Source organism: Myodes glareolus, chromosome 3 (genome assembly GCF_982192425.1).
Source record: "Myodes glareolus chromosome 3, mMyoGla1.1, whole genome shotgun sequence".
In the NCBI taxonomy this organism is placed as follows: domain Eukaryota; kingdom Metazoa; phylum Chordata; class Mammalia; order Rodentia; family Cricetidae; genus Myodes; species Myodes glareolus.
The window spans coordinates 18,015,401-18,042,706 of NC_142028.1; the positions used below are offsets into that span (position 1 = coordinate 18,015,401).

Sequence of the window (27,306 nt, forward strand, 5' to 3'; positions counted from 1 at the left end):
TAAGAAAATGTTTAGTAGACTCATTTAATAATAATCTGGGGGTGGGGGAGGTCCTTATCAGGATCTGGGGCTACAGAACTGTCATCTTAGTCACTGTGGAGGTTGAGGCAGGAGAATTGCAAGGTCAAGACTGCCTAGGCTACAGAGCAAGTTCAAGACTAGTGTAGAAAACTTTACAAGATCCTCTCAAATTAGAAAGTAAAAAGACAAAACAAAACAAACCGAAATAGGCAAGATATACAAGTGAGTTGAAGATGCTTACCTAGTAAACATGAGGACCCTGGGTTAAATCCCAAGAACCAGGGTGGGGGTGGGGGAGTTTAGTTGGATACTCTGCTGGCTGCATGTACTGAGGAAAGTCAACCCAAATGTCTTCCTCTTAATTACGTTAAAGGCAAATAGTTGGTGCTTTTTAAAAATGAATCTTTTAATTTTAAAATAATCTTTATACTTTCCCACCTTCCAGTGCTCACTCACAACAAAGTCAGTAGTATGTTTCACTGATGTATTTCAGAGTTAGATATAGAGTAAATTTTGATGAATCTAAACATTAAATATATTACATAAAACAACTAAAGTTATAAATTTAAGGGGTAAGTTATTATACAGTGTTTGATGTTAGATGTCACAGCATATAAAGCTTAAATGATTTGATAAAATGTAAAATATACTAGGAATAGCATTTCTTAATCTTTTAATCTTTGTGTACGTGTGTGATGTGTGTATTGATGTATCTGAGTATGGTGCACATGCCACCACGACTTGTCGAAGGATGGCCTCAGGTAGATTCTTGCCTTTCACCCTGTAAGAGGCAGGACGTCTTGTTCACTATTGCATACATCAGGGTTTTGGTCTGTTATTTTCTGAGGATTCTCCTGTGTCTGCCTCCATCCTATTGAAGGGGCAGTGGGATCACAGTACCTGCTGGCGTTCTGTAGGAGCTGCGGCTCAGAACTCAGGTCCTCATTCTTGCACAGGAAGCGCTTTACCCACTGAGCTATTTCCTCAGCCTACAAAAAGATTAGTTTGCCTGTCTGCTTTCTCCTCCTCTCTTTCTTTTTTCTCTTTGCTTCTCCTTTTTTGTATGAGTGTTTTGCCTGAATGCATGTGTGTATACAGTGTGCTTGCCTGGTGCCCACAAAGGTCAGAAGTAGTTGTTGACTTCCCTGCAACTTTCAGCCTTGTGGATGCTGGGGGCTGAGCTCAGGTCCCTACAAGAGCAGCAAATGCTCTTAACCATGACATCACTTCTCCAGCACCGAAACATAGTTGTCTTTAGTTGTTAGGTACCTAGATACAGAGCTAATTGAACAAATATAGTTCTAGGGAAGGAGGGCATTGTCTTTTAAGTTTATGTTATCTACATATTTCGGTTAGATTTCTGAAATGGTATATATGGAAGACTGATGGGTATATTGATTGGTTCAGTTTCTAATGAGATGAAACATTTTATTTTTTTATTAGAGTATTGTGAATGAAAGAAAAAGCAAGATATAAAAACTATAGTCAGTGAACTATCTGAACAAAGGAGAAAAAAATAACATTTCTGTTTTCTGTATTTATTTTTAAAAAAATCTTAGGAAGAACAGTGGTTCCAGTTGTGAGTAAAAAGAACAGGTGAGAAGCATCTATAATGTAACACATTTTAAAAACTTCAGAATAGTGTTAGAAGTTTCAGTATTGTGGCAATTTGTAACACCTTCATCAAGATCCAACTGATAGACACTGTAGACCTGTTATGCATGCAATTTTAGATTTTTCAACCATTTAAATATCTATTAAAAATAGAAGGAAGTGAAAGCTTTAAAATTTGGCTAAGTAGTAGGTTATAAGAATTTAGACTCAGCTGGAGGCTTCGTTGATGTCTGTGGTCTGTACTGCTGCCTGAAACCATGATAGTTTTGGGGGCCGTGCTGCCACTAAGGCCGTGTCTGGGTCCTTGGTTCTGCTGTAGCTGGGGGTCATGTTAACGTCTGTGGCCTGTGTTACCACCGAAAGGCCGGCGGATGTCTGTTTTCTGTGTTGCTGATGTCTATGGGCTGGGTTATCACCAGGGACCAATTGGTGTCTATGGCCTGTGCTGCCACCAACGGCTATGATGGTGTCCATGGCCTGTGCTGTGCTCACCAGAGATCATGTTGAGGTTTGTAGCACATTCTGGCACTGGAGACCATGTGGATGTCCATGGTCCATGCTATTGCCAAAAACCGTGTGTAAGTCCATGATCCATGTTCCTGCTGACTGTAAAGGGCAAGGAAACTACGTTTGTAGTGTTGACTGCAGACTCACAGTTGAGAACGAAGGACATAGAAGGCTTCTGTGACAACCCCTATCCTCCCTCACCCCCAAAAAGTAACAGTCTAGACCGAAAACCATCAAAGAGAGCTCTTAAAATTAGTGATCAGGATGCTGGAGGATAGCTCCGCAATTGACAGCTTCTGGTGGGGGTGCAGGTGGGGGTGCAGGTGGGGAAGGAGCTGACCACTGGGAGTTTGACCATGCTCCAGTGAGTATATCGTAGGGCAAATTGGGCTCTTTTTTTCCTTCTTTTTTGGGGTGAGGTCACAAGGGTGGAGAATTAAAAAAAAATTTAAAAAGAATTTAGGTTCATGCAATTCAGTTTAAGAATAATTATTCCTTGAACTTTGAGTAGAAATTTTGAGGAGGACTGTCAAATGGCTTATCCAATAGAAGCATTTGCTGTACAAGAAGCCTAACAACCTGAGCTTCAGTCTCCAGACCCTCATGTAATGGGAGGAGAGAACCAACTCCAGAAGATGCCCTCTGACCTCCGCATGCTGATTGTGGCATATTCACAGACACATCAGACTTGTCACCCACAGACATGAGACAGAGAAGGAGGAAATTTGAAGGTGAAGGTAGTTGGATTGTTTTGCAAACAGTAGTGAACTATTTGCTTGCCATTTTTAAATCCCACTTTAAGCAAAAAAAACAAAAAACAAAAACAAAAACCAAAGCCTGAAAACAAAGCCACCACAAATATACCTCTGATCTCAGGGTATTGGCATTCTTGAGAATGAACAATAGTTGAAGAGAAATTTTAAAGTATTTTATTTATCATTATTTTTGAGACAAGATCTCATGTAGCCCAAGTTGGCCTCAAGTTTTCTATATCATTAAGCATGACCTTGAATCCTGATTCTCTTGCCTCTACTTCTGAAGTGCTAGAGGTACTGGTGTGCAGGTCCACACCTGGCTCTTGGGGTACGAAGGGTTGAACCCAGGGCCTCATGCTGGATAAGCAGGCGTACTCTATCCACAGATACACCCAGCCTGCGGGGTAGAAGCAGACTATGGGTATTTCGTTAAAATTTTCTATTTATAAAGAAAAGAGGTTAAGGTCGTAGGAGCCTCACTCTCTCCAGCCCTTTGTCAGGCTTCTGCCACATAATCAAGTTAGGACTATAGAAAATCAGATTCTGTCTGTAAAGGGACAAGAGGACTCCAGCTGACTTTGGCCCAGTACAAAATGTGTACAAATGTACTTCACTCTCGTCCCTGTGCTTAAATTATATCCCGTGTTAGAGTGACTGAGCAGAGGAAGATCCTTCCTTGGTCAGGACAAGAGTCTTCTGTATCCGCAGCAGCCAGCTAGGGCCATTTCATGCCTGGAGAAGTGCCTGCTGAAGGCCAGCAAAGACAGCGTTCTCTGATTCAGCTGGTGGTGTTTGCTATCTTCTCCTTTTGTTGCCATCTCCTAACCCAGATCCTTGCTGTGTCTCATCCTGACTTTATCACTGAGAGGAGCCAGTGCTGTGGGTGGGATCAGCTTGCTCTTGTTCTCAGATTTCTGCTTTCTGTGCTCTCTGGGCACCTTGTGCACAAGCCGCATCATTCTTCCCCAGTCCAGAGAGAAAACTGGGTAACCCAGTAGTAGAAGCTCTGGTTTGGAAGTCAGACATCCTCAGTGTAGGGACTTTGGTTGATCTGTGTCACTGAGCAATCAGGATTTATTCAGTCCTGTGGACATGTTGGGTACTTTGCAAAAGTTTGTTGATTGCCAAGACAAATTTCTTGCTCTAGCTTCTTCAGTTGAACTTAGAGGTGACTGTCATTCCTCACTGACATAAAAGTATATTGAAAATAAATATCATAAAATTAATTGAAGTGAAAGTTGCAGCTTAGTAGACAAGACATGGATACACAATATACTAAATGTAGGATTTGTAAAATAAGATTTCTCAGGTACCTCTTTATCAGGGTTTGTGAGAACCGACTATAGGAGAATGGAATTACTTCTGTTTTTATCACTCAGTGATGTCTCTTTTAAAAGAAAATACTTATCTTATGTGTATCGCTGTTTTGCTTACATGTGTGTCTATGCATCATGTGTGCGCCTGGTGCGTGAGAAGGTGCCAGAAGAAGGCCTTGGATCCCCTGGGAGTGGAGTTAGAGATGGGCTCTGGAAATTGAATCTTGTTTCTCTTTGAGAGCTGCTAGAGTTCTTACCTACTGAGCCATGTCTCTAGTCTTTTTGATTCCAGATATGAGTGAGCTTTGTTCACCAGTGCTGCCTCCTGCATCTGAGACAGAGAATCTAACTACATAGCCCAGACTGGCATGGAATTCAAAATTCCTTCTTTTTCAGCCCCTTGAGTCCTAGCGTTAAAGACAGGTGCTGTCATGCCCATCTTCACCAGTGCTTCTTTCTGGAGTGCATTTTTCCTCCTCCCTCTTTCTGATCATGGTCACTTTCGTTTATGAATTTTAGATAAATTAGGCAGTTGTGAAGAAAGAAGAGTCCCTGCTGCATCTGCATTTTGTAGAAGCTACAAACCCAGTAAATTCCAGGCCACTTCTCTTTATAGCCTGATCTCTTTTCTCCATGTCCCAAGCTTGAGATTTAAGTTTAAAATGAGAGAATATGACCTTAAAATGTTTGAAATCTCTACCATCTTGTTCTGAAATCAGGTAATCAAATATTTATTTAAAATCTTAAATTGTTCTTAGAACAAGAAAGGTTTTACTTATTATGAAAGTTAAATTGAACATCTTATCTACAACAAGAGTGGAAGTAAGAAATTAAGCCATTTCCACCAGATACTCATCCCTAAAAGCTGACTGCTAACAGCTAATGTCTCATTTTAGACAGAATATTTTGTGTAAGGAAAATGGACCAGGATAGATACAAATCTCAGAATATGAAAGACTAGGACCTGACCCAAATTCTGGACACTAAACCTCACTTAGTGTTACTTAGGAAATGGTTCCTTCCAAGAGCTTGATGAGGCGAGGGAAGCATTAAGGGCCCTGCCTGCTGTCTTCAGGTTCTAGGGCGAGGGGCTTAGTTAGGGTTTCTGCTGCTGTGAAGAGACACCGTGACCACGGCGACTCTTAGAAAGGAAAACATTTAATTCGGGCTTGCTTACAGTTTCAGAGGTTCAGTCCATTATCATCCTGGTGGGACATGGCATCATGAAGGCAGACATGGTACTGGAGAAGAAACTGAGAATTCTACGTCTTGATCTGCAGGCAGCAAAAGCAACTGTGACACACTGGGTGTAACTTGAGACCTCAGAGTCCACCCCACAGTGATCTACCTCCTCGTAGTGCCACTCCCTATGGGGGTCATTTTCTTCCTAACCACTATGGGTGTGTGTGTGTGTGTGTGTGTGTGTGTGTGTGTGTGTGTGTGTGTGTAATTTTCTAAGACTAGAAGTCAATGATTCTCCTGATAATGAGGTTTGAAAACTGAAGGGGAAGTCTGTGACAGGTCAAGGGATTCGAGGTGGAGAGATAGACTTGGGAAGCAGGCAGTCCAGGGCTGTGTCTGTGAAACCAACTGCTGTAGAGCTGTGTACCTACAGCCTTCTGCGGTCCTGTTGACAAACACATCAGCCATTTTTTAAATCCCTTTTCTTCTTAAAGGTTAGCTGAAATTTGTTGAGCCTTGCTTTCTGACCCTTCTAGAAGGGCTACTGTTTGTACCTGTCCACTCAGCACAGGAATTCTTAAGCCAGGAGAAATTGTTTTTTTCTCCTAATAATATGGAATTGCTAACCTGAATCTTTGCTATTGCTCTGTGTAGGTTTTTTGTTTTTGTTTTTAGACATATGTAAGTAAAATGCAAGAAAACCATTGGAATAGTAATACTTTGATCTGCCTTTTTTAGCCCCTTTAGTTTCATACAAATCATTTAGTTTGGGATCTAAGGTGATTATAATTATGAATGCTATGTTTTGTTTTCTCGAAGTTTTTATATTTTGAGGTTAAAACTGAATTAACAGTATACTCTCTTTTCTCCCTCCTGAAACTATGTCTACATAATCTTTTTGTTTGTTCAAATGAAACATGCATTAAGTATGGAATTAGATTAATGAAGTAAATATTATGAGTCACAGCTCTCTAATCTAGTACTCATTTTCCTGACCCCGTGTTTTGTTTTCTGTCTTTCTTTCTCTCCTCTTATAGGTTCAGTCCAGTGTAAAGCTGTGGAGTGAGGGAGCAAAGGTAAAGGATGATGTAATGCCCTGGCTGCCCTAAAGCATCTTTTGTTGTGGATGCTTATTCCCGTCATCTCTTTATGAATCAAATGTGAGGGACTGCTTTGTGGAAGGAGTCCTGTGCAAGAGCGCATCGACAGGAAAGAGAGACATTCAGCTGGAGGGCTCTTGCTGAAATGGGTTTAACTCTGTGTTGCCAGTCACCACTAGCCTGACCTCATACATTCTTAGTACAATGGAGTGGCTGAGCCTTTGAGCACACCACCATTACATCATTGGGGCAAATTAAAGAACGAGGTGGGAAAAGAGGACTTATTGTTGTCATGGCCCATGAGATGATTGGAACTCAAATTGTTACTGAGAGGTTGGTGGCTCTGCTGGAAAGTGGAACGGAAAAAGTGCTGCTAATTGATAGCCGGCCGTTTGTGGAATACAATACATCCCACATTTTGGAAGCCATTAATATCAACTGTTCCAAGCTGATGAAGCGAAGGTTGCAACAGGACAAAGTATTAATTACAGAACTTATCCAGCATTCTGCAAAACAGAAGGTAAATTCTTTTATGACTTTTTAAATTAAATGGACATATTGAGGAAATAATTTCAATTGAAGCTTCATTTTTAGTACAAAAAGTAATTTGAGAAAATTTTGGTTTCTTTTTAGATTTTAGCAATCTTGCAATACCTAAAAATAAATTAACAATCACACTGTCACATTAAGAATATTTGTTTAAAATAAGGCATTGTGATTTATGCCTATATGTAATCCTAACATGGGAGGTTGACGGGGAGGGTTGCCACAAGTTCAAGGCAAGGTTGGGCTACATATAGTGAAATCTTGTCTCAAAAATGTCAGGGGAAGAAAAAAATAATATTTTAAACTATACATAATAGTTAATTTATTGTAATTTGGACATATACTGTATTAATTTGTGTATTAATGTCTCAATGAAATTATTTTATCAATTTAAACAACATTTTGTCTTTCTCCAAATCCATTGAAAGTCATTCTTTTTATGTGCTCTGAAAGTAAGAACTAATAATTAGAAGTGGAAGTAACATTCATATGTGGTGATATGGTTGAGGCATTATGTTTGAGAAATAATTGTTCTTGGAATAATAAAGTATTGTGCATACGTTGGGAAAGGCTGTTCCTCCTCCTCTCCTTTTTTCTAAGACAAGGTTTTATCTGGCTCAGGTTGTTCTCATAGTTGCTAGATAGCGAAGGATGGCCTTGAACTCCTGATAAGTGCATCTTTTAATGAACAGCATCTTGTAACACAGGTTTTTTTTCTTGTTACCTAGGAACCGTGTGTGTGTGTGTGTGTGTGTGTGTGTGTGTGTGTGTGTGTGTGTGTTATGTGCGTGCACATCGTGGAGGTCAGAAGAAAACCTTGGTTACTATCCTGGGAAATGTAATCTACCTCCTTTTGAGATGAAGTTTTCTCCTAGCTTGGAATTCAGCAGTTTAGGCTAGACTGGTAGGTCAGTGAATCCCAGTGATTGAACTCATCTCCAGACTCCTATAGTAGCTATTTAACAGATGTTTCTTTTCCTTCCTTCCTTCCTTCCTTCCTTCCTTCCTTCCTTCCTTCCTTCCTTCCTTCCTTCCTTCCTTCCTTTTAAAGAAACCGGGCTAAAAAAAAAAGAGAGAGAGAGACAGGGTTAATCAGTAGCTTTGGAGTCTGCCCTGGAACTCACTCTGTAGACCAGGCTGGCCTTGAACTCACAGAGATCCACCTGCCTCTGCCTCCTGAGTGCTGGGATTAAAGGCGTGTGCCACCACTGCCTGGTTTGACGTGTTTCTTTAGGTGAAGTATTGTTATTTTTATTTTGCAAATTATATCATTGGTCAACTTTACCCTTTTATCAAATTTTCAGCACATCATAAAAGTGGCATCAATTTTGTCTTTGAAAAAAATCATTTTTACAAGCACTTAACTACTTCTGTGCTAATTATATCCAGTAAATTAATTGAATCTAATTTTATAAAAGTTATTAATTGAAACAAGTCATTAATTGTTTCAAAATCAGTAAAATGTCAGCTTTTACAAAGCCAGTGGCTTGTTAGATTATTTTTCTCAAACCATTCCCCACCCCCAATTCCTCTTTGAGACTGTCCACAAGAAGTCCATACTGGCTTTGAGTGCGTGTTGGTGAGCATGACCTTGGCTCCTGATTCTTCCCTTCCACCTTTCAAGTGCTGGGACTGAGGCTCACACTTCCTTCTTAACAAGCTTCCATTTGCATTTTAGGTTGACATTGATTACAACCAGAAGGTGGTAGTTTATGACCAGAGTTCCCAAGATGTTGCTTCTCTGTCGTCAGACTGCTTTCTCACTGTCCTCCTGGGTAAACTGGAGAAGAGCTTCAGCTCTGTGCATCTGCTTGCAGGTGAGTGCTGCAGTGGAGAGGACTGGGCCTGTGTTGTTGTGTGACAGCCACAACTGTGTGAAATTACACAAAAGTGAATTACAGCTTTTGATGAATGGTTCCATTGATCTTGGATACTGTTATTTCTCCACATTAAATTAGTCAGTGGTGTTTTGCTTTGTTTTTTTGTTTGATTTTGATGCAGGGTCTCACTTTGTAGCCCAGGTTGCCCTCAAGATTGAAGCAGTTCTTTGCCTCAGCTTCCCAGTACTGGAATTACAGGTGTGAGCCATCACCCCTGGCTCAGAGTAATCTGGCCAGGCTAAAGTTCCTCTTGGCATTTTATTAGCTGGAGATATCACATCTAGCTCAAAGCCACTTGCTTTTGTCTGATGATTTTATGTGTCCCTGCTGTGTAAGAACACTGAGTGATCCACATCTCGGCTCCTGTGAATTTTCTCCCTGTGGCCAGAGCCACAGCCTTACAGTGTAAAACACTTGAAAGAGACTCTAGAGACTTCTTGGGCATATGAATAATAAAATCAGGAATGAATTGTGCAGATTGTTTCTTCAAATTATTGTGTAGATTTTAAAACTTACTTGTGTATTTGTGTGTGTGATTTTTGTTTTTTTAGTGCTTAGAAAAAGGTTTCAATATATAAAAGCTAAGCTGGGTCCTTTTGTAAGGCACATGGGAAAGACTGCTCTCCCCAAGAAAGAGCAGTGTGGCAGGTGTACCTCATGGAATTAGAATAAACTGTTCATCTTTGGCTTATCTGTTGCAGACTGGCTCTCCCTGGGGCTTGTAGTGATAGTTTGTTTGTAATCTAACAAATAAACCTTGCCTGAAGATCAGAGTGCAGAGCTAAACCACTAGTTAGCCACAGAGGTAGCGCACACCTTTAATCCCTGCACACCGCACTCCAGAGACAGAGGAAGAGGAATCTCTGTGAGTTCAAGGCTACCCTGGGCTACACAAAATTGAATCTGCCTAAAAGAGACAGAACTCACACAAAGGTGACTCCAGCACTAGGGAGGTGGAGACGGGAATGATATGGCTGGACAGAGAATGGAATATAACATGAGAGGAGAGAGGAGCTCAGATGCCGTCTGAGGATTTGTAGAGACAGCAGCAGTCTGAGGATTCTTAGACACAGGGTCACCCCTTTGGTCTGAGCATTGGTAGAGGTGAGAACTCTCTAGTTGTTGGCTGCTCTGCTTCTCTGATCCTTCAGCTTTTACCCCCTTAATATCTGACTCTGGGTTTTTACTATTAAAAACAATTAGAATTTATGCTACAGGGGCAGGCGCACAGAATGGTAAGTACAGTTGACCAACGTGTAGGACCTTAACGTAAAGCTGCTACCAGACAGATTCCAGCCATAATATCCATGAGTTTTTTTTTTTTAATGTGACCTAAGAAAAGATATAGGTATTGTCATTTTCCACTTTTGGTGTTTATTGGAAGGAGGATGCAGTGAGCTTGATTAGTTATTGGAAATTAGGTTAGGTCAGTTATTGGTATATGAATTATTTTTAAATTTAACACTGTGAAATTCCATACAGATTTAGATAAACTCTCCAGTCCTGTCACACATTTTTGCTTCAGTTCTCTAGGAGCAAGGGTAGTTTTTGTTTGTTAGTTTTTGTTTGGTTTGCCTTTTCCCCCCTCAGGTCATCTCTAACCACATCTTATATTTATGCTATGATTCTCTCGGGTCTCTCTGAATGGTAGTTTATAGAATTCTATGACTACAATTTATTATATTTTGTCCTGTCTCTGTTGATAGATGTATGTAATGCTTAGCAGATGTTCTAGCACTGAGCCTCATCAACCCCTGTCCTTTCACCCATCTTGATAGGCACATTTTAAAGGGGTATAAGAGAGTTAGTTGTAACAAGTGTTCGAATTCAACTAAGGGTAAATTTGGTACTTATTTAAAGTTTCTGTAGCCACTGGATGGACTTTACCTCAGAGGGCTCTTAGTGAGTGCAAGGTTTGTTGTGACCTCGCTTCACTAACCCATGAAATGAGGGGATCACTCACGGAACCATACACCTAGTCCAAGTCTTTAAAGAGTTGGTCTGTCAGGACATCCACCCTGCCTTTTTGAAACATTTTCCCCGTGGGAGCTCTGACCTGACAGCTTGGTCAACAGGCAGCCATTCTGTGAATGTGTTCACAGTGAGTTTCTGGGTAGATGTCTTACGGCCTTTATTTATTCCCTTTGCTAAAGAGCATCCCTTTGTTTTGTGAAAAGGTTATCAGTCATGTGTGACTTTGGGAGAGGTTCTCACTGGATTACAAGGGAGAATGAGGGTTCAGTCTGAGCAGCTGGACCAACCGTATGACACACCGAGTCCGAACACCTCATTCCCATTTCATGTAAGAAACGTTGCCTAGATGTGCAGAGTGCGAGGTGAATGGGAAGAGAGTGTGTCAGGTCAGGTGGGTTTAGGAGTCGCTGACGGTAGAGCAAGCAGGATGCAGCTGCTCTGCTCTGCTGGGTCTCGTGCTTGTTTCTGCTGTTTGTTCTGTAGGAGTAAAACTCAAGCTCGTGAGGAAGAGAGAGGCGGGCTGTAAGAGAGTACAAACACACCATTTCAGTGTTTGACAACACCTTTTACATAAACCTTAGACGTTGACTGAAGGAAGGGCTGAATGGAAGAAAGCAAGACTGGGCGAGTCAAAGAAAAGAGTCAGGGTCGTCTGATGGGCTCCATGCCACGGCTCGCACTGCCTCCTAGGCTTCTGACGTCTTTATTGACAAGTCTATGAAGCAGAGAAAAATAGGGCCTATGTTTTTACTCTGCCGCTCATGGCTGAACGTCTGTAGAAAAGTCATTTAACTGGACTTACAAGGTTTCTTTGGGTTTTTTTGTGGTTTGTTTTTTGTTTTTTGTTTTTATTTTCCAGCTATCAAAAAATAGATGCTCCATTTTGAGAATATTTTTATGAGAATGAGATAGTGCACATGAAACCTGTTTCCGTAGTCTTTTTGAAGACTGTCATCATTTCGAACTAGAAGACAATAATAATTAGTTGCTAACATTGACTTATGGATCAGCTATTTTTGGTTTTGTTAACCTTAAGAAAACTTTAAAAAACAAACTTCTTTCTTGGCTTTTACTTACCCACTGTTGATCACTTTATCATCTTAGTCTTTTTGTCCTTGTCTTTATCTAAGTGCTAGATTTATTTCACAGAACGGAAATAAATATAGGAGAAAAGCTCCTTTAGCTCGGGCTTTCATTTTGTACATATATGCAGAAATGGATTAATTTGATAGCTAGTAGGTTAAAAGATAATCTACAGATAAACAATACTATTCTGTTTCTCTTTTCCCAGCTTTTTTTGTTGTTGTTAGTCTTGAGATATACCCACATCCTCATCTTGTGATCCTCCTGCCTCCACTTCATATCCTACCCACATGTACTGCCCCAGCCTGCATGTGGCACTCTCAGTCTTCTGGCCTAGCCTCTGAGTATTGGAATTATGGTGGGTGTAGCCGTGCCCGGCTCTCTTTCCCCACTGAGTAGATGCAGAAGGGCAGCTTTGCTGTAGTGCAGTGGTAGCGTTTGTGCTTCACTTGTGAGGTCCCCAGTTGACTCTCATCATCCCCTTGTTTCTAGAAGGAAGGGTGAAGAGAGGATAAGCCCATGTACTCTCCTCTCCCCTCCCCTCCCCCTCATCTCCCCTCTCCCCGTCTCCCCCTCCTCTTCCCCTTCTCCTCATAGAAGTCAAGCATAGGACAAATTCTGAATCACTCAGCTGTGATGAGTGACAGGATAACTCCACAGCAGATAAAACTCACAGATGAATCACAGACTTCCGCTCTTTCACATGCAGGGAGTGGCTCAGTGACCTGACTCTTCAATTTCTCACCATGTCCCTAAGGCTCATACCTTACAAGTATTTCCAGAATCTTTTAGAGTTTTCTTAAGTCTAGATTGGGAATCAAGAGTGCTTTCTCTGTCTGTCTGTCTGTCTGTCTGTCTGTCTGTCTGTCTGTCTCTATCTCCTTTTGAGACAGGCCTTTCTATGTAGTGCTGGCGGTCCTGGAATATGTAAACCAGGCTGGCCTCGGACTCATAGAGATGGTCCTACCTCTGCCTCCCAAATGCTGGGATTAAAGGCATGAACCACCTAGGATTAGGATGCTTGCCTGCCTGCCCTCCCTCCTTCCTTCTCTTACTCCCTCCCTCCGTCTCTCTCTCTCTTTAAATTTATTTCACATGCATTGGTGGTTTGCCTACATGTACGGTTGTATGACGGTGTGTCAGATCCTGTAGAACTGGAGTTACAGTTAGCCATGGTTTTGCCATGTGGGTGCTGATAATTGAGCCCAAGTCCTCTGGAAGAGCAGCCAGTGCTTTTAACCACTGAGCCATCTCTCTTCAGCTCAGGATGCTTTTTAAAAAAGACCTTTTATAGTAGGCCTTTCAGCCTCCTACACATTTTAGAGTCATAATCTTCATACCTTACAGAATGAAATGATGTATCAAATCACTGTACATAAAATTTCAAAACATTAAATTATCTTAGCTAGTGAGAGGCTCATCAAAAGTATAACTTCAGCCTTTGTTAAATAGTAGACCTGAGTAATTATTGAAAATATCATTATTGAAGTGAACAAATGTACATTGAGGGTTTTTTTTTTTTGTTTTTTTGTTTTTGTTGTTGTTGTTGTTGTTTTTCCGAGACACGGTTTCTCTGTAGCTTTGGAGTCTGTCCTGGAACTAGCTCTTGTAGACCAGGCTTGCCTCGAACTCACAGAGATCCTCCTGTCCCTGCCTTCCGAGTGCTGGGACTAAAGGCGTGTGCCACTACTGCCCAGCTGTATAGTGAGTCTTTATGTATTTTAAATGGGTCTAGAGTGATTTAATAGCTTTGTTAATAAATGTTAAGTTTCTATTTTACAGAATTAGTTACTGTACTTCCCAAGGAGAGCATGATAGAACTAACTTTTTCTGGTTAGAGAGCTGCTATTTGTGATACTGTCATTAATTCTGTTATCTAGTATGACGCCTCTTCACTTTGAAAAATGAAATAACATTTTCAGTCATTCCACTCCAAAACTTGTAGCATCTGATAAAAGATTAAAATAAATATATTTCAATAAAAGCACTCCAGTTATTCAGAATTGGTTGATATTTGTCAGAAACAAAACACTCCCCCCCCCAAAAAAAAACATTGAAGTGACTGAGAGTCACAGAAAATAGGTGTACGTTTACATATACAATGGAATTATTTAGCCTTACAAAGCAAAGGGCTGGGGGGTTACAGCTCAGAGGTACAATATTTGCCCAACATAGATGTTGCTCTGGGATCGATCAATCTCAGGACTGGGGAAAGAAAAATGATGCTATTTTCTGTACCATGAACCGGTAAAGAATTATGCCGAGCGATCGGCCAGGTGCCGAGGAGCAGCGCCGCTCCAGACGCCCTCACACGCTGAGTCTGGGACAGAGAGGGTTGGAGGCAGGCCTGGTGGCCTGTGCTGGTCATCGCACCTCTTGGGAAGTGGAAGCAGAAGCATGAGGAGTTAGGGTGATCAGACCCTGCTTAGAGAAACAAACAGAAAGAGAGCAGAAAGGAAGCAGTTGAGTGGGTGGGTGGTGGGAGCGCTAGGACTGTGCTGATTAAATGATCTGAGCTGTTAGTTCAGTAGGTTTCTAGAGGTTGCAACTTGGTGAGTATAGTGAATAATATACTTGAAATTTGCTAAGAGAATAGGATGTATTGATATTATAGCCACAAAAAAGGTAGTATATAAAACTTGTAACAAATGATTACTTATAAAAATATAAGTTTTACTTGCCAGTTATACTTAAGCAAATTAGACAAAAAAGAATCACTATTGCCTACTAGTTACCATGGATGTGCCTGGTGTTTTCTGAATCTTAGTTTGCATGAAATTATTTAAATTAGATTGTCTTTCCTGCATTTGTTATTTGTCAGTGTGTTTGTCACTTCCTAGCTACCAATGGCTAAGACATAATGCCCGAGAGCATGTCTTCTGATAAAACGTGCTACAGAGCCAACTAAGGTTGTCACTTGCTTGCTCATGCTGACATTTTCACAAGCAAACAAAAGTACCCTGGAAGACAACAGTGACATCATCTACTTTCGCCAGTTATGTGCTCTGGAGAGATGCCAGGTCTAGGCATATTTGGCTTTTTTACTGCGAGCCTTCAGAATTTGATAGGCACATTTGTGGTTGTGCTGTGGACCTGGCTCTAGGGAAGGGGCCACTGGGAGAGCAAAGGCCTGTCCCTGTCCTTGAGAGTTTCCTGGCTAATTTGGGGAACCATCTAAATAGAATGAAACAAAGGAAAGCATGTGATTATGTGCTGTGTGATATGGTGATAAGAGGTAATTCAGTGTGAAGTCTGTAGAAATAGGGGAAGATAGGCCTGGAGGAATGGTTCAGTGTCAAGAGCACTGGCTACTCTTCCATAGGACCTGTGTTCAGTTCCCAGCACATGGCAGCTCACATCTGTCTGTAACTCCAGTTCCAAAGGATTCAGTACCCTCACACAGGCTTACACACAGGCAAAACACCAGTAAAATCAAAATAAATAAATCTTTTTAAGAAATGAAACTAGGGAATGATTTAGTTACAGCAATGGAATTTTGTTGAACCTTGAGTGTGGAAGTTCCTTCACCTTCAGATTCAGTGGGGGGAAGTGCAGTGTGATAGCTTATTGGTAAAAGCTCCTGCTACACAAACCTGGTGACCTGAATTCAATTTCCAGAACCCACATAAAAGTAGAAGGGAGGGCTAACCCCAAGGAGTTGTTCTTTGGCCTCGGTATATGTGCCATGACACACTCCCCTTCTGCAAATAACATTAACTTTATTTTAAAGCCAGGAGCTGGAGATATAGCTCAGGTTAGTACAGTGCTTGCCAGTGTTCGTGAAGCTCTGGATTTAATCCTCAACACCACAAAGCGTGGGTGTGGTGGCACAAGCCTGTAGAAGACTGACACAGAAGAATTGTGAGGTCAAGGCCATTTTAGGCTACATAACTTGACATTTAGAAACAGAACAACAGACAGGAATGAAGATAGATTTAGAGGATTAATGAGGAGACTGGTGTGGATTGTTTTCTGCAAAGGGGAATGGGAATTGAGATGAGTTGAGATTAAATTATAGAAGCTCTTTCAACATAAGAGTTTGTTTCGATGCGGTGGGCATTGTGAACGGTTATGCCTGTCATCTCTCTGGTCTGCCTTCTCCCATCTGTAAGAAGTTTTCATCCTCTGTGTCCTTAGTCAAGCCAACACCTCTATCTTCCAGAATACTCTAGGAGCCTCTAACTGGCTTTATATCCTATTTTGGTATATTCCAGCCCATTATGCACAGTTGGAGCCAAAGTTAAATATACTTTATTGCTAGATTGTTTCACTTTCAGTTTATTGTGCTAGTAATATTAGAACAGACTACAGAATCCTTAACTAACGCTAACAGTGGCTGACTGCTGTCGCCTCTCTGACTTAGCTGTGTTCTCTCTGCACTTTCTTTTCTCTCCTGTTCCCTTCCCCCTCCTCCGTCTCTCCTCTCCTCTATGCTCTGCTCCCCTCCGCTGTATCATCCCTTCCTCTCCCCCTTACCCTTTCTTCTTCTTCCCTCCCTCCCTTTTTAGACCACCAGTCTTCATCCCTTATGGTCTCTGGACCTCCACAGAACCCTTTTTCTTTTCTGCTTCAGAGTCTCTTTCTCTCCACTTAATCTAGGTGTCTCCTAAAGTCAATGTAATTTTAAACCTTCTCCCGGTTACAGGTACAGTTGGTTACCACAGTTTTTTAGCTACCAAACACAATTAGTTAAGTGTTCATCTTAATATTTGGTTAGAATTTGTCTTACTAAGTTGTGAACTCCAGAAATGGCCTCTGTCTTGGTCCACTGGCCCCTTTGCTTAGCTCTGTGTCTAGATCATAGCACATGCTCATTGAATGATTTTAATTTTGTTTGTATGCTTGTTGTTTTTCTTTCTTTTTTTCTTCTTCTTCTCTTTCCTTTTCTTTTCTTTTCTTTTTTCTTTTTTTTGAGACCTACACTTTCTATGTAACACTGGCTGTCCTGAAACCCTTTGTAATCCAGTCTGGCTTCAAACTCACAAGAGATCCACCTACCTCAGCCTCCCAAGTGTTGAGCACAAATGTGTGCACCACACACCAGGATCTTGAATGATTTTTTTAATTTAAACATGCATTTTTTTCTTCCTTTGCTATTTTTTAAAGTCTCCTATAAAATTTTGAAGTTGGTCAAAGAGGACAGGGTTTTGTTGTTCGCAGTACTGGAGATTGAATGTAGGGCCTAGTGCATAGTAGGCAATGACCTGTCACTGAGCTGTATCCCCAGCTGTTACCTTTTTACTTTTGAGACAGGGTCTCACTAAGTTGTCAGCAATCTTCCGGACTCAGATTCTAAATAACTAGGCTATCAGGCCTACTCCACCAGACCCAGCTAAAGGCTGGCGATAAGAGCAGAGTGCACAGATGGTCTTGATGGTGGAGAGTCATTGAGGGAGTTCTGAGCTGCACAGACGGCCGCCTGTGTGGTGAGCACTGATGACTGTGCTAATAGTTGGATTCTTTGGAGCGGAGACTCATGCCTTTTATCTTGACTCAAAAGTTACCTTGATTGATAATCACATCCAGATTACTTATGACACTTCCAGCAGCCCCCTCATCCTCCTTGGGGTGTGATTGTAACCATTGTCCTAAAGGTTTTGTAAGGTCTTGTGCCCTTGATTCCCTGAGCCATAAAGATAGACTCTCCTGGGCCACTTAGGATGTCTGAGAAAATTGGCTTGCTATGTCTTTGTAAAAGTTCCCTGGGCGAAGACATGAGGCTACAGTGTTGCTTTTGGCTGACCAAAATGGCAATCACTAGATGTACCTTTTTCCCTTTAGTACCGGAAGATTATTTTCTTGTTCTGTGCCTTTTTTCTCATCTGAGAGTCTCTGGGACATTGTCATCTACAAATAGGAAACAGGCTTTGTGCCCCCACCCATGCCAGCTTAACTTTTGTCTTTGAATGGAATCAGGAAATCCTTTTTGAATACTAAAAATATACAAAACTTGTGTCCATCAACAGTTATTCATTGTAACAAAAAAGGATTCAATAAACATTTACTGATTTCTAATTATATGCTAGGCACTTTGTTAAATGGTGAAGTGATTATAAGAATGTTATTTACAATGGATTATAGATCACCACACACACACACACACACACACACACACACACACACACACACACACACACAAATTCACAGTTATCAGGTTAGTCATAATTCTGCCTGATCGCCAGTATGAGTTTTATAGTTTCTAAGAATATATGAAATGAAGCATTGATTTGACAGAGGCCCATCCAAATATAAATGCAGTTTTCTATGTTAGGCATATGTAGGATGGTGATAGGGGCAATAGCTTAAATATTAGACTGGGATTAGGTTGTTTGCCACATATTTTAGATTTTATGAATAGTTAGGGAATAACGTCAAAACATTTTGTAATTTTTATCTGGCAGCAGAGTAGAAATAGATTACAAAAAAGGAGAGATGAATTTGAGGGAGTTCTGAGTTTATTCAAGTATGAGGTGTATGTGGTTTTAAACTTCCTAGCTTGGTAGAACGGAAGAGAGAGACATTCTGTAGAATTACCATTGGTATCCTGAGTAAGTGCTCCTGAGGTGTGGAGTGGAGCAAGCACGAACTGGATACCGAAGTCAGGAGGGAGATTTGGCTTTGAATTTATACTTAGGTATCCATAGATCCTTTCATTGAAGTGACCAAAGGAGGTTGAAATGTTAGCTTGGAGGTTAGGGCAGTAAACCCAAAAGTTCAAGCTAGGAACTCTGGATTCCAGGTAACAAATGAACATATGATTCCCCTTCCATGCTGTTGGAAGCAGAGTTCCCCTAGGGGAAGTCTTTGATACTGTGGACTCCACTGTTGTCTTCTCATCCTATTTGTACAGGAGGATCAGACGGAGTTTGCCTCTGTGAACTTGGTTCTCCTATTTACAGAACTTGATTTTTGCAGTGAGATGATGGATTTGGGTTGTCTTATTTTTGATTATTTTTGTTGCATTATTAAAACCTTTAAAGATTTATTTTATGTATATGGGTGTTTTGCCTTCACATATATCTATATTTCTGGTACCCTCAGAGGCCAGAAGAGGGTGTCAACATTCCTTTGAGCTGGAGTCAAAGATGGTTATGAACAGCTAGGTAGGTGCTGGGAATTGAACCCGGCTCCTCTGGAAGAGCAGCTGGTGCTCTTAACTGCCGAGTCACCTCTCCAGCCCGTGTTGTACTCTTTTCAAAGACCTTTGCTTATTTGAGGCATTTGTTAGAAACCCTGGAGGTGTGTATTTAAGAGAAGTTGTTTCTAGGTCCAGCTGTGCATTGACTGACAGACCAAAAGTTCAGTAAACTAGCCGCCACTCTGCCTTTTCTGGGGACTTAAATCACACTCTCAATATGACCAAAGTATATTATATGCACGTGTATAGATAGCATATGCATCCCATTATTTTATAAGATGAATATATGCTAAGCCCCACAAGAGCAATCCCAGACTAGTAACATTTCCAGAGGTGATGTGAGCTTCAGTTTCCTCCTACATCCTAAAATAATCAAGCAGGAATTCTGTTCATGTCACAGAAAGGTCTGCCTATGGGGTCATCAGGCTAGAAAACTGTCTTACAATGAGAAAATATGAAATATATGAAAATCATTTAAAAAGTTAAATTTTCACATTATATTTGGAAAAATGTTTTCTAGAAAAATTTTCTTAAAAATGCCGTTTCTGCACGTAGACTTCACTCAGAATGTGGAGAGGGTCCTTTTTAATTCTGTGTCCCATGTTAGACAACTCTTATCAGTTAAAGCTCCATTGACTTCTTGTCTGTCTGGATGAAAGCATTCTTGCTCCCTATAGAGAATTAGCCTTAAAGTAGTTGGCATCATATTTAGTTTGGTTAAAGGGTTATGGTTTGATTTTTTTTTATAATTTGAGACTTAGAAAAATTGCGAAGCTAGATACGGTTATATACTCATAGTTATAATCCCAGGACTTGGGATGCAGATGCAAATTTTAGGCCAGTATGGTCCATATGGTGAATTTTAGAACCGTTATTATTACCCAGTATGATCCTGTCTCAAAAATAAAATAAAAATGTAATATAACGGCCGGCTTGTTGGGGTATCTGTCCCTCCCAGTACCCCACAGACGGCAAGTCCCAAAGAAAATCTCAGAGTCTACATTAGGTTATAAACTGATTGGTCCATTAGGTCAGGCTCCTTATTAGTCCTTGTAACTTACATTAATCCATTATCATTATCTATGTTAGCACATGGCCCCATACCTTTCTCAGCTGGGCAAGTTACATGCTGCCTCTTCGGTGATTTGCGCAGGAGTGTCAGAGGAACCTCCCTGCTTCCCAGAATTCTCCTGTTCTCATTGCATCACCTCTACTTCCTGTCTGGTTTTCCCGCCTATACTGCCTGCCTGGCCAATCAGCGTTTTATTAAAATATGATTGACAGAATACAGACAATTCTCCCGCATCATAAAAATTAATTAATTATGGTGCACGTCTTTAATCCCAGTACTCAGGAGGCAGAGGCAGGCGGATCTCTGTGAGTTTGAGGCCAGCCTGGTCTACAAGAGCTAGTTCCAGGACAGGCTCCAAAGCTACAGAGAAACCTTGTCTTGAAAAAATAATAATAATTAATTAAAAATGTAGTGTTAATAAGTTGTAGTGAAGTGTCACTTCCGTTAATTATGTAATTTTTTTTTGCTTTTAGACCATAACTTTTATAGCTGATTACAAATGAGCCAAGAACGAGAAGTAATTGAAATTGCTTAGTGAAATTCTTTTGCATTTTATTTTATTTTGTATGGCATATTTCTTCCCACCATAATGTAATGGTGTCTCACGGGGATTTCTTTCTTTCTTTCTTTCTTTCTTTCTTTCTTTCTTTCTTTTTTTTTTTTTTTTTTTTTTAGCAGAGAATAGTACTTTTGATTGGTGGTGTAAAGGAGGTGCCCTCGGGGAAGAACTTTCTCTTGGCTGAATTAGAACACAGTGGCATATAAGTGATACATGCCTTTGAAACTATACCAGATGTTTCCTCTGTCCAAAATAATACATTTTTATTTCTGTACATGCATTCTTTTGGTTGACTGGTGAACGATTAACTAACAGCACCCTTGTAGTGTGTCTGTTATTCTCTCCCTCTCCATTTCTCTCCATACCAGACGCCTCTGACTGTCTGGCTGCCTGGTAAAACTTGAGAGCCACAGGGACTAGTGCCCAGCTCTGCTGAAGCCCAACTGTGTGTTAGGGAATATGTGGGAGTTCCTGCCATCTCACGTGCTCTGCATTCCCAGGTGACAACAGCATAGACTGTGGGGAGCAGAGCAGTATCAATGAGACAGGCCATGATAACTTAAAATACCGAGAGTTTTGAGTAAGGTTTTTCACAGGAAAACGTTTAACAGAATGCTGATATGGGTTTTATAATACACAAACATTGATTGCGTAGGACAGCGAGCTTTGTAGCAAGGTCAGATAGTCTGCTGCTTTTAGTTTGTGTCTGGCGGCCCTGTGGAACAAAATGTCCATGAATAAGCTGTGTATGCTTTTCTCTTGATGTAGATATTGTTTGCAAGAGAATCTTTAAAAGGAAAAGGGACAGTTTAGATATTTTGAAACTTAGTTGCTGATGAGGCTACAGACAGCATCTGAGGTTCAGGGTAGTGCTGCAGCATCTCATCTGTTCTTCATCAATGAAATGAAACTGGAGTCGCTAGAATACATCAGTGACTGAAAGGTCAGTGGGTGGAAAACACTCAGTGAAGGCGGGTGTCAGTCGGCAGAGTGGATGCTGTCACAGATAAAGAGCAGGGAAATGTACTCTTTGACAGATGGAGGATTTCCTGGAAGTGCACAGTTTGGAACATTTCAAGCCAGACTGAGTACTCAGTACTAAATGATGTTCCAATTTCATCGAAAACTATTAAATATTTCAAAGTTTGGCTATTAGTGTTTGTACTAGATATTAGTTGAAAATACCCAGCAAAAGTATGTTTATTTAGCAACAAAGTCTTACTATGTAGCCTTGGTTGGCTGGAACTTGCTATGTAGACCTAGCTGGCCTGAACTCAGAGAGCCGCCTGCTTCTGCCCCTGTGCTGGCATGCCTTAAATGTGTGCACCACCTTGCCTGGCTTCTCTGGTTTTATAGAGCATTTTACTATGTATTGTTGGTTTGGCATTTTTGTTTTGAGGTTGAATAGTGGTTTTTGTCATTTATTTTTATTCCTTGCCATGGAATTTTAATTTTCTAGAACCAACCATACTTTTGAGGTAAATTGAAGTTCAAGTGATGTAGATCCCTGTACTAATTAATGGTACAGCTAGACCCTTAACAGCCAGACTGACTGACTTACTATGATTGTTGCTTCCCTCTGAAAGTTGTTTTTGGAGGATGCAGAAGTGTTTCCCTCTGAAAGACAATCTGTGGAAGCTAAGACAAAGCTTTTGCTTGACTGTCAGCTTGTGAATCTGATCATGAACAAACCATGGTGTCTTGACGTTTTAACTAGTTATTTGTGAACTTTATTATGGGTTCCATGTGAGTTGTACATGACTATCCCCTAAGCCATGTTGCCACTATCTTCAGAAGTTTATTGGGTCACTTTGCCAAAGATCATCTTGGCTGGGCTTCTTGATGGTTGACATTCCCTTGTAGAAGTAGGGAGTAGGCAGGGTCATGGGACATTCATTTGAGTATCCCACTACCCCTCACAAGCAATTGCACACAATGCTGCTTTAATTGCTTGTGGCTTCTGGGTCCTGGGAAGGGCTAGAGTATAGTTGGAGAACTAGGGGAAGGGATATGAGGGGAGTATTCCATCATACAAACCTTCCAGTGTGGCTGCTTTAGGGTTCATACCCCTTACCCATTGCTCTGTAAGAAAGCCTGATAATAGACATTGTTTACATCTCTCCCCAAGGAAGAAATTTTTAGCAACAGTTGTATTTAGTAAGTCTCTTGTAACATGAGGGCCTGCTTGTTGGGGTTTCTGTCCTGCCCAGTTCCCACAGTCGTTAGGTCCCAAAGAATCACCCTGATGGTCTATATAAGTTATAAAACTGGCCCATTAGCTCAGGCTTCCTATTAACTCTTATAACTTATATTAACCCACTATTCTTATCTATGTTAGCCACATGGCTCGGTACCTTTTTCAGCAGAGCAAGTCACATCTTCCTTCTTCGATGTCTGGACAGAACTGGAGAGGAATGGGCTTCCTCCTTCCCAGAATTCTCCTGTTCTCATTGCCCCACCTCTACTTCCTGTCTGGTTGTCCCGCCTATACTTCCTGCCTGGCTACTGGCCAATCAGCGTTTATTTCAAACATAATTGACAGAATACAGAATTGTCCCACACCAGTCTCTTATCTCTGGTCATATTAGGTACACTTCTCTTTCTTCTCATTGAAACTTCTGACAAACACACACACACACACACACACACACACACACACACACTCACACACTCTTACACCCTCTCTTTGGGGAACATAAGACTTTTCATCAGTTTGGGGAAGGGCTGTACCCACTGTTGGACCTGTACTGAGAACTAGCAAATGACAGTTGTAAGGCTTGAAACACCATAGGTAACAGTAAGGCAGTTCCTGCACACAAAGGGAAGTTAGAGGATTTAAGAAGTAGACTCATCACATAGCTCAGCTAATTACTACAGAATGTAATTCTGAGCCTCTGTGTTCTTGTATGCAAGTAGGAATAGTAATGACATTTATTTCATAGCATATTATAAAGATTAAGACAATACCTGTAGAGCTAGGTATAGTAGGCCGCACCTGTAATGTCAGTACTGCTTGTCATAGTTTTTGCCCAGTATATTCTGTTGTTATTTTTCAGTCTGATTGTTTACAAATTTAAAGTGTGATTCAAGAGGTGTTTTTTGGATTCTCCTTCCCTAAAAATATTTATTATACTGGAAGGTGGTTTCGTTGTCTTAAATGCCTGAAGAAGGACGTTTAAAAGACATCCCACACTAGCTCAGAATTAAGAATGATAGAGGGTTATTTATTTAGGGGTAGGCTCACAAATCAGAATCCTCTGCTGGACCAGAGAACAGCAACGGAATCCCGCAACCAGAAAAGAGGCCAGCTTTATATCGGCATAAATAGTATAAGAGGCCACTCCCCAGTGGGCGAGTAACTTAAAGGCTACTGGCTGTAGGATTTCCTACAGCAAATGACAGACTTCCTGTGAACTGTGTTGGAGCCAGAGATTACTCCAAAACAATTTTTAGGTTAAACAACAGCAAATAGATATTAAAATTTTATCATACAATTAATTATAATCAAAATAGTGCCTGCCTGTCAGTTGGCATAGCCTGAAGGAAGAAAAGTGACAGCCATTACTGTGCTGCTGTGAGACCCTCCTGCAGGGCCACCCTCACAGCAGCTGTTTTCTGTAACCAGAAACACTGAAGGAAGTGCAGTTATCCATCTAGACAGTGGGCGTCCGTGGCCTGTGCTGCCTGCCCCCAAGACCATTTGCAGCTACACTTAGGTGGAGGAAGTCTAGTTGATCGCAGTCCAGCAGTTCTGGCCTAGCGTTTACTTGTATAGAATGTCACCATCGGCTAAAGATTTTAGAGGGATTTCCATGCTTAAATCAGTTTGAAAAAGCTTATTTGTCTTAAGTAAATTAAGCCATTTTCTTTGAAGGTAATATTTTTGGAGTCCTTACTATGTTATAGAAGCTGTGACTCTCTCAGGGAGATATATGCAGTGTTTTACTTTATTGACAAGTCTTGTGTGTTAGCTTCTTTCAGGACGCCAGTGCTCTGACATACCCTTGGGAAATGTAACCTTAGATTCTAAGGCTTAGAGGCTCTGCCTTCTCACTGTGTCTTAGGTGGATCCTAAAGAGGTGCCAGGGTCGAGGATGGTTGCTGTCGTGGAGTAATAACCACGGATACCTGCTTGAGTGCTTGCTGTGTGCCACACACAATACCGCAAGTGAGCTAAGTTGATATTTTTAGATGGAAACTCGGAGTTGGGGATTCAGTAACCTTACCACATCAGACATCTAGAATATGCTGGGCCCGGAGTGAGTTTAGGGGTTTGTATTTTTGCGTTCCCTGCTGTGTGGTCACTGGGCTTGTATGTGTGCATGTATGGTGCAGGGCAGATTTGAGGGCCTTGTTCATTGTACAGAGTAATTTGAGTTTCTGCAGCCAATCTGATCTGATCCACATGCTCTGTCCACCAGTTTAGTTTAAGACCTTTCCATTTCTTATGTAAAGGAATAGCTTTAAAGTTAGTTACTTAGACTGGAGATAGGAATGTTGTCTTATTTTTGCTGTCGCTTAATTACTTTTGCAAATTCTGTTGTCTCTCACTGCTCCTGGACCCCGGATTGAACATAAGTAGAAACAGGGTCCAACTGGATTATGCTTGAGTTGGGCAAGTATTTCCCATAATTCTAATCTTCAAGATTCCTGAGTTGAGATATTAAGAAGTAAGGGTTTGGGTAGTAAGGAATTAATCAGAAACAATTTGACTACTGTGTTTTAATTTGGATAGGAGTATTTACTCAAATTGGAACCCTGTGAAGGCCTTGCTCACATTTGCCCCCTTCAGAGGAGTCCATGGATTTTTCTCTTTTGAATTGTGACCAGACTATGACACTTCATGAAGGCCATAGGGCAAATCATTAAAAATAGAAACCTAGGATTATAGGACTGGCACTAATGAGGTGGCTTAGTAGGGTAAGGCCTTTGCTGTCTAACCTGATAACCTGAGTCCCATTCCCAGAGCTCACGTGCTAGAAAAAGAGAACCGACTCCAGCAAGCTGTCCTCTGGCCTCCATACCATCCCCCTAAACACACACACACACACACACACACACACACACACACTCATACACACTCTCACACACACTCACTCACTCACTAAATAAATGTGTTTTAAGAGAAAAAAAACCTGACCAGGGGATGGGGGACAACCCCAAGTTCTAAATCTGAACCCAGGACTCTTGCCACAGGAATTACTATACTATAGTGATCTAGGCTCTGTCAGCATTTGTTTGTAGTGCTTAGGAAAATGAACAGTAGTAATGATGGAGCCTTGACTGACTGCCTACAGAACTGTAGTGACTTGTTATAAAGATAAGTTTTAAGGATAGGCATGGTTTTTGCCATCTTAAGAAAACTGTCCAGGCAGGGTGACCCAGGTTGGAGGAGAGGAGCCCAAGGCCACATCCTGCATCTGACTGAAGCAAGCCAGGCTTACTCAAGACCTTGTCTCTTTTGTTTGTTTTTTGAGATGGGGTTTCTCTGTGTAGCCTGGGATGATCTGGAACTCACTCTGTAGACCATTCTGGTCTCAAACTCACAGAGATCTGCCTGCCTCTCCCTTCTGAGTGATGGATTAGAGGTGGGTGCTACCACCACTCGGCCCATGACCTTGTCTTATCCCATCACCACTACTACCCAGTAATCTGTGCGATTGGAAGACATAAAGTTAAATCTTGGAAGAACTTAAAGCATTATTTTTACTCTAAAAGAGTAACACTCAATTTATCACTTTTTAAAATATCCATTTGTTTGCTATTGTGAATAATTATTTTTGACTTCTTTGCTATTGACTTAAAATCCTTAACGTCCCATCGATAACATTTTTATGGAGAGAGTATGTCATAGAGTATGTGAGGATTAAGAGGCTGTCTAAGGAAGGCAGTGATTATCTTCAGGGCCCTTGGAACTTGCCCGTCCATACCGCAGCCTTAGAAGCTGGAGTCACCGCTGGATTCACCAGGTTTAGCATCAGCAGCTGTGGGGCTGATGCACATAGGCAGTGCTGCCTGCTCGGGTCTGTTTTAAATGGTTCTAGTCAGGTAGTTCCAGAAGGCTGGTTTATTTTACACTGTACATGGCGTAATCATACAATGTTTATCCTTAGGTGGGTTTGCTGAGTTCTCTCGTTGTTTCCCTGGCCTCTGTGAAGGAAAATCCACTCTAGTCCCTACCTGCATATCTCAGCCTTGCTTACCTGTTGCCAACATTGGGCCAACTCGAATCCTTCCCAATCTCTATCTTGGCTGCCAACGAGATGTCCTCAACAAGGTGGGTGCTTCCAAACGCCTTTCTTTGTGTGTCTGTTGGTAGCAGCTGGAGAAGCAGCAGTGAAGCATTCTGTGATCCCAGAGAGGAGGAACACCGTTAGTGTGCTGGTGACGAGCTCCCTCCCGCAAGGGTCACATTCTCTTTTCAGTATTGCTTTGGTATTATTTATTGCCAATAGACACCCAAACTGTTACTGTTTGTTTTCCTCATAGGTCCAAGAAACTTGAAGTAAGATTTCTTTCTTTTTTTCACACCATTAGCTTTGTCTTCTTGGGATGTTAA

General features: G+C 41.2%; 1 protein-coding gene across 4 annotated transcripts in view; it reads left to right on the forward strand.

Annotated features, from left to right (window-relative positions):
• Positions 1–27,306, forward strand: part of Dusp16 (dual specificity phosphatase 16) — an 81,142-nt gene that overhangs the window by 30,216 nt on the left and 23,620 nt on the right. For all 4 annotated transcript variants that reach the window (XM_085687254.2, XM_048432419.3, XM_048432420.3 and 1 more), the window contains exons 2-4: positions 6,433–7,015; positions 8,720–8,858; positions 26,861–27,024. In XM_085687254.2, coding sequence (XP_085543380.1) covers positions 6,788–7,015; positions 8,720–8,858; positions 26,861–27,024 — 531 coding nt within the window. In that variant the 5' untranslated portion in view covers positions 6,433–6,787. The remainder of the gene's footprint in view (positions 1–6,432; positions 7,016–8,719; positions 8,859–26,860; positions 27,025–27,306) is intronic.